General features: G+C 44.7%; 1 protein-coding gene across 8 annotated transcripts in view; it reads right to left on the bottom strand.

Annotated features, from left to right (window-relative positions):
• Positions 1–460: 460 nt before the first annotated feature.
• LOC311530175 (uncharacterized protein) overlaps positions 461–7,659 on the bottom strand; it is a 28,703-nt gene continuing 21,504 nt past the window's right edge. For 6 of the 8 annotated variants that reach the window (XM_084646636.1, XM_084646637.1, XM_084646640.1 and 3 more), the window contains one exon: positions 461–7,401. In XM_084646636.1, coding sequence (XP_084502762.1) covers positions 6,143–7,401 — 1,259 coding nt within the window. In that variant the 3' untranslated portion in view covers positions 461–6,142. The remainder of the gene's footprint in view (positions 7,402–7,659) is intronic. The other 2 variants (XM_084646638.1, XM_084646639.1) reach the window with 1 other exon arrangement.

Below are 7,659 nucleotides of genomic sequence, written 5' to 3'. Positions count from 1 at the left end.
TATCAGGTTGGGGACCACACTGGTGCAGTGATATTCAAGGGTCCTCACTGGAGTATCAAAGACTGATAAACCAAAGCAATTCTTCTGTCACCACTGCAGTGATGGTAAAAAGCTTTAAATTTGTCCTTCCCCAAAGTCTCTTTTTAAGGGCCCCAAAAGGGAGTGATGAGGACACTATTTTGTCCACCACTTAAGCCTAATTTCCAACAAACCACTTTTGGTTCACTGATTTCTGGTTCCTCACTTAGAATCATTGGAGGTGCAATGTCCTGTGTTGCCTGATCTATAGATTATATATTAATTGTATTGATTACTTAAGAAATTCCCAGTTAACACACTGAGGTTTGGTAGGTTCTAGTCTTGAGATCAAACCCAGTATTATTAAAATTATTTAGTTGCAACTCACCACTTAGGAAAAGCCTTTGGAATTTGCAATAGTTTTATTAATAGAGTTAGCAAAGTTACAAACACTCCAGCCAATCAAGGTAGATAGGGATAATCCAGAATGCACATAGTCATACCATCCCTTTTAGAACAACCCCAAAGATCTGTCATTATTTTTCTCAGCATCATCCAATCAATCATCATAATCATTTTCCTTGTCACCATCATCAGTGGTCATCATCCTGGCATCTTCCAAGACCTACATCTCTCAAAGCACAAAGACCAGGATACAATTTTTAATAATGCCTAATGCATATTCAGTAGGGATTTTAGCCCATTTTCCTTATCTGTATTTCTTCACCTTACTAATGTAGAGGTGGCCTTCTCCCATAGGAAACTAATCCTGTTACCTAAAATTCATTAGCATACACATCCATTAGTTACCATAACATTCTCGTGGTCAGACATTTGCTTATGTTCCTAACTTAAAATATCCCAGACTTGTATAAACCAGTATTTTGTGTTTCCTGTCAGCAGTTTGGGCATTACAGCAATCTGTCTTGTGCTATATTATGTTTGAGGGTTACTCCTGATTAACTACTTTTGCTAAAGCTTTTGGGGCATCCTTACAGCCCTCAGAGTAAGGGTCAGTTTATTGACTCTCGACGCTAGGCCTAGCAGCCCTGAGAGCAAGGGCAACCCTATTGACTCTGGCCATTGGGCCTTATGGCCCTGAGAATGAGGGCAAGTCTACAGACTCTGACCATTAGGTGTCATGGCCCCAAGTCAAGAGCAGTCCTGAGGTCTTATTCATGGGATGGGGTGCACTCACCACACACTGGATGGGGTACCCCCCACCCAAGCACAGGCTCCATGCATTATTGCCTTAACTTATACCTATGCCTTACCTACAGAATACGCCTACCCCTGCACTCAAGGGAGCTTGTGGACAAAGGAAAGGAGATGCAGGAAAGGATCCTGGACATCATGCAGAAGCAACCACCTCTGCTGGAAAACACTGTGGAGCTATGTTCACATCCAGCACCTCAACCAAGCCATCCTGCAGCCTGTGGAACACAGGACACTGGGAATCCCCTTTTCCTCCCACAAATTCTATCCTCCAAGAAAAGGAGAACAGTTTCCACCTACACGTTTTTGTGAGCTCATCAGCACAGCCATGTGTGCGCTCAGGAGTCTGGGCATGTTTCTCCACAGGTCCATTGGTCTGAAGTTTCCACTGCATTATGTTAACTCAACAGAGGTTTCATCACGTTCAATTCAGCTTAAAAAAAATTGCTGCGGTACATTTCCCCTTCTCCCACATAACATTAATTATTAATCTTTACACAAACACACTACATTCATTTCTTCTTACAGAACATTCATTTTCTACAACTACAGTCTGACATTCTTGGAGCACAAAATATCTGACTCCATGTCCTGGACTACTTGAGGCACCTGGCACAGGTCCCCTCTCTGGCTGTTCAGAACAGGGAAATTCTCTCCCCCTCTGCTTCCCAGCCATCAGTGAGGATCTCCCCCTGGCTTTCACAGATGTTCAGCAAAACTCAGCAATCATCTATGACAAGAGGTAGATACTGCTCAGTGGCCTCCAACCTTGTTAGGAGGTTCCTCCTCCTTCCCTTCAGTCTACCAGACCCCTATTTCACTGCAGCTAATCAGACTGTGGTTAAACAGCTCCTTTAACCTGTCCAAGTGCCCAGGGCAATGATTTATAAACCAGGGATTCAGATGCTTCCCCAGAATGAAAGGAGCGTGAGGCAAAAAAGGGTTGGTTGCCAGGTAATATTCAAAGTAAAATTACTAAAATAATGAAACAATTATCAAAACTGATAATTAGGTGTTAGCCGACGGCCAAGGATGTTTGGTGAGGTGCCAGCTATGCCCGTTTATACCATCCGTGACTTTAACCGCTAGGACGCACTGTCCCTTCGCGGCGGGCAGCCCGGGCTAGGCTGACGGATGCCCCAAGGTCCTAACCACCCGTGACTTTAACTGCTAGAGCTCAGAGCACCTTCGCAGCGGGCAGTCAATACTGACTGACAGGTGCCCCAATGGCAGCACTAAGAGCCTCTCCACACCCGTGACTTTAACTGCTAGAGCTCAGAGCTCCTTCGCAGTGGGCAGCCAGGATTGACTGACAGGTGCCCCAAGAGTTTGCCCCGTTGAGGCGGCACAACTCAACGCTAGGCTCTTAGTACTCTCACCTAATGGCCAGGCTTTAGAGCCAAAACGGCTGAGGTTCTTTAATTGTGTTGGCTGCTTTACAGTAAACCAGAGAAAACAAGTCAGGCTTATGCATAAATGGTTACCAAAATTTATTAAGCTAGATTCTAATCATGTGGTTACAAAATTGCTAGTGCCTACTTATTTAAATGTAGAGATGTTACACATACAAACAAGTTACAAAACTGAAGCCACAATCCCAAAGAAAGAAAACAAAGTATAGAGCTCTATTTCAAAATATGTGTACACTAAAGATAGGAGATCAGGTGTGGGTGCTTCTTACCCTCCTTGCATCTCTCGATTCCAGCGGTGCCAAGCCAGGATCGGTCACTCAATTCCGCGGAAAGACGAATAAGGGACAAGGCGTAGGGACCCTCTTAGCTGCAGAAGCCTTGGGAGGCTGTCACTTATCTGACCAGCAGATAGATAGTGAAAAGCACTCAAAAATCATGGTGCTGTAGGTCCCCTACTTATACCTCTGTACTCCTTTATTCTCTTTCTCCTTTCTTATGCCAAATTGAGGCTGGTCTGTCGGGATGACGCCAGCTTTTGCAAGAGTAGTTTACACTTGCAAGGGAGAGAAACAAAAAAGAAATGTCCAGTAGTCGAAACTTAATCAGGGTAAATATTTTCCCACCTAGGATGTTGGTGTGTGTGCATCACGCTATTTAGTAGGGGCTAAGAGCCATGTCTGTCACAGGGCCTCTGCCTGCTGTGAGCTTAATCGTTGTATATGTTCCCAGAGGCACATTGTAGCAGCACACCTGTGCTTTCACAGCTTCAAAGGCTGTGCTGGAATATATGTTAAGTGCCCTGTTCCGGCTTCCTCCTGTGTTTCCAGCAATGCTGGTCTGGGGGGTGGGTGGGGGGGCTGGCTGTCTGGCTACATTAGGAGAAACAATAAATAGATGGAATTGTTAATTAATTGCTCCTCAGCGGGCTGGTTCAGGAAAAGCAAAGAAAACATGGAATTATTGATCATCGTTATTAATGCATTCAGGAAGTAACCACATAAAAATTTACCCAGGCTTCTTTTTCCTGTGCATAAGGGATGTCCCAAAATAAACAATTCAACTTGATATTAAAACTTTTAACCTAAAAATAAATTTGGATGAAACTAGATAGGTTGATCAGGCAATACAATTGAAAGGAGTGTCAACTTCATAAAAGCTAGCAAAGCTATTATTACATCTTTTATTTTTTATTAAAGGTAATACCATACATCTATGGGTGACACTGTATTGTTCAAATATAGAAAAAGAACTATCACAAAGTACCCTGCTTTTGTTATTTAAAATGGGCAAAGGTAAAATAGGAACTAATGAAGTTCCCACCCCAAGACTGGAATGAAGCTAGTCTGGAGTGTAAAATAGGAACAAGTGAGACAACTCTGTAGTTAAAAACACACACAACATAGTTAAAATTATTTTAGAAGTAAGAGTATTCTAAAGCCACACAAGTAAAGATTAAAGTATGAATCTGAAGTTAGAAGATAGCTTTGGTCACACACACACACACACACTGTAATATCCCAAGGGAGACAGATCTGAGGAGATTTCTTTCACTGGCAGGTAATTCTCACTCACACGTGCAAAGGCAGCCCAGCTGGAGGGCATGAGTGTAAGGGTTTGTTTACATTGGCTCTTGGTCAGCAAAACTTCTGTTGTTCAGGGGTGTTAGAATAACACCCCCCCCCCCAAATGACAAAAGTTTTACTGACAAAAAGCACCGGTGTGAACAGCGCTACGCTGCATGCCTCTTAGCGGCCTGGCAGTAGCAGCACAGCCGTGTCGCTAAAAGAATCATAGTGTAGCCATAACCCAAGATACAGGCAAGAGCAGAACAGTGATTAACAAAGTTGCTAGATCTCAGTAGCACTTGAAGTTAGGAATTGAGTTGAAACAAGACAACAAAAGAAAATTAACCATCAAGCAATGGATTTCCACAAAGCTGGGATAACACAGTAAGCACAGCGGAGATTTAGTTATGTCCTTGCCAAACCAAAGCTTTGAAGGGTAGCTCTTTTAGGCAGTAAGGCAGATAATTAATAAGACAATTAAAGTCAGCTCAGCACTACATAGACAAGGTGTGAACAGTAACTGGCGGTTACAGGTGCAAGCAGGCAGTTTAAATCAGCACCACATCAGTTTCAGTTAAAAAGTTGTCACATTCAAATGCTAGAACTTCATCCGGTGATGTTCTTAGGAGGATTTTCCTCACTGTTTTGGGTGGACTCAGGCGGCTTCTGAACACACTTACTGGACCAGGCCCCACCGCATCTACCTTCCCTGGTTTGTCAACCACAAACAGAGATAGGTTCCTATGCCCCTGGGAGGGGTGAGGTTTAGCACACATCCCTCTGGTCATCATCGCCCATTGGCTAGCTTAGGCAGTGCCCTACGTAGCATGCTGGCTTTTGTGAATCTCATTCTACGGCACCTATCTCTCATTTATTGTAGAGTGGGAGCTGGTGCTCCTAACTCAGGCTTTGTTGATCCTGGTGTTGTTTCTGTGATTTGCTAGGTGCCAAAAAATTTAGTTTCTGCAATACTGAGTGTCACAGCGCCTAAGTCCCTCGGTGGATACCAACCTAAAATACTATCAAGAGTTAATGCAAAGTCACAGCATATAAGATAGGGATGAGTCTAGGTATATAAGACCAAATTTCAATAGATAACCTGAATGGAAGCATCTGGAAAATTATAATAAAATACCATCACAACGTGAAAGTCTCATCTCAGATTCTCGTTTTCCACAGCTTTGCTCCAGGAAGGTTATTTCATTTTCTGCTTTATAACTACACCATGTCCTCATTACGTGGCCACTCCTGCCAGGCCAGGCCTGGCCTGACCCTCTGAGATTTGTGGGAATTGGCAAAGGTGTTATTCACTTGGCCCTTCCCCAGCCAGGACAATTCTTGGTTTTGTGATCTCTGGATTCTCTTATGTGTCATGAGGTCTGAGCTGTGCCGAAAGCCTTTCCCACAGTCAGGGCATTTATAAGGTGACTCTGCAATGGAGGTTCTCTGATGTGATTGAAAGTGTGAGATATGACTGAAGCCGTTCCCAGTCAATAAACTCGTAGGGTCTTTCTCCACTGTGGATTCTCTTATGTTTAATAAGGACTGAGCTCACAGTGAAGCTTTTCCATATTCTGGGCATTAAAAGGGTTTCTCCCCTGTGTGGAGTCTCTGGTGAGCAACAAGGACTGACCTCTGACAGAAGTTTTTCCTGCAGTCAGGGCAGTTACCGGGTTTCTCTCCAGTGTGGATTCTCTGATGCAATAGGAGGCCTGAGAGCCAACTGAAGCTTTTCCCACACTCAGCACATTTGTAGGGTTTTTCTCCCATGTGGATTCTCTGATGTTCAATACGGACTAAGCTGTGATGGAAGCTTTTTCCGCAATTGGGGCAGTTATAGGGTCACTCTCCTGTGTGGGTTCTCTGATGTGATAGAAGCTGTGAATTCTGACTGAAGCTTTTCCCACAGTCAGTATACTCATAGGGACTTTCTCAACTGTGGATTCTCCTATGTTTAGTAAGGGTTGAGCTCACAGTGAAGCTTTTCCCACATTCTGGGCATTGAAAGGGTTTCTCCCCTGTGTGGACTCTCTGGTGAGTAACAAGGACTGACCTCTGACGGAAGCTTTTCCCGCAGTCAGAGCAGTTATAGGGTTTCTCTCCTGTGTGGATTCTCTGATGTGATAGGAGGCGTGAGATCCGACTGAAGCTTTTCCCACACTCATTGCACTTGTAGGGTTTCTCTCCCGTGTGGATACTCTGATGTTGAGTAAGAGTCGAGTTGTGACTGAAGCTTTTCCCACAGTCAGGGCAGTTATAGGGTTTCTCTCCTGTGTGAATTCTCTGATGTGTTAGGAAATGTGAGATGTGACTGAAGCTTTTCCCACACTCTTTGCATTTGTAGGGTTTCTCTCCCGTGTGGATTCTCTGATGTTGAATAAGGGTTGAGCTTTCACTGAAGCTTTTCCCACAGTCGGGGCAGTTATAGGGTTTCTCTCCTGTGTGGGTTCTCTGATGTGAAAGAAGGTGAGAGAACCGACTGAAGCTTTTCCCGCACTCATTGCATTTGTAGGGTTTCTCTCCCGTGTGGATTCTCTGATGTTCAATAAGGACTGATCTATGACGGAAGCTTTTCCCGCAATCGGGGCAGTTATAGGGTCTCTCTCCTGTGTGGGTTCTCTGATGTGACAGAAGCTGTGAATTCTCACTGAAGCTTTTCTCACATATGAAGCATTCATAGGGTCGCTCTCCCGTGTGGATTCTCTGATGTTTAACAAGATGGAACCTCTGCCGAAAGCTTTTCCCACACTCTAGACACTCATAGGGTCTCTCTCCCGTGTGGACTGTATGATGTTTACTAAGGGCTGAGGTTTGTCTGAAGCTTTTCCCACAATCGAGACACTTGTAGGGTCTCTCCCCTGTGTGGATTCTCTGGTGTCTAATAAGGGCTGATCTGTATTGGAAGCTTCTCCTACAGTCACCACACGTGTAGGATCTCTCTCCAGTGGGGATTCTCTGTTGAACAGTTTCTTTGATTTTCCTGATTCCTCTAGATTTACCCTGTCTCTCCTCTGAGTTGTTTCCTTGCTCTGTCTCTGGCCTGCTCTGACCCTCATGGGCTTCTTCCTCCTCATGACTCTGGGAAACATCCCCTTCGGCTCCTTCCAATACCATCCCCTGTGGTTCCACTTGCCCATGACCTTGCTGCTCAGGATTCTCCTCCTCAGTCTCACTCACCGTCCCATCACCTGCTGGGACGGAGAGAGAACCCAGACAGGAGTCAGCCCCGGGCCAGGGGGAGGGTGGGGGGGATGGGAACCTCAGAAAGGGGAACAGAAAAGGAGGGAACAAACCAAAGTAACTGTTGAGGAGATTAAAAAAAAATCAGGGGCTGAATCCTATCTACTCTCCCTCCAAGAAGAGAGAGGAGGGGACCCATCCTTCCTCCACATCCTCTGAATATAGATGAAGGCAGGGCTAAAGGGTCAGACACACTTAATTAAAAATTC

The sequence above is a fragment of the Lepidochelys olivacea genome (assembly GCF_965140295.1).
Source record: "Lepidochelys olivacea isolate rLepOli2 genome assembly, chromosome: 14".
NCBI lineage: Eukaryota > Metazoa > Chordata > Testudines > Cheloniidae > Lepidochelys > Lepidochelys olivacea.
The sequence above is the reverse complement of the archived record's forward strand: the minus strand, read 5'-3'. Positions and strand labels throughout refer to the sequence as shown.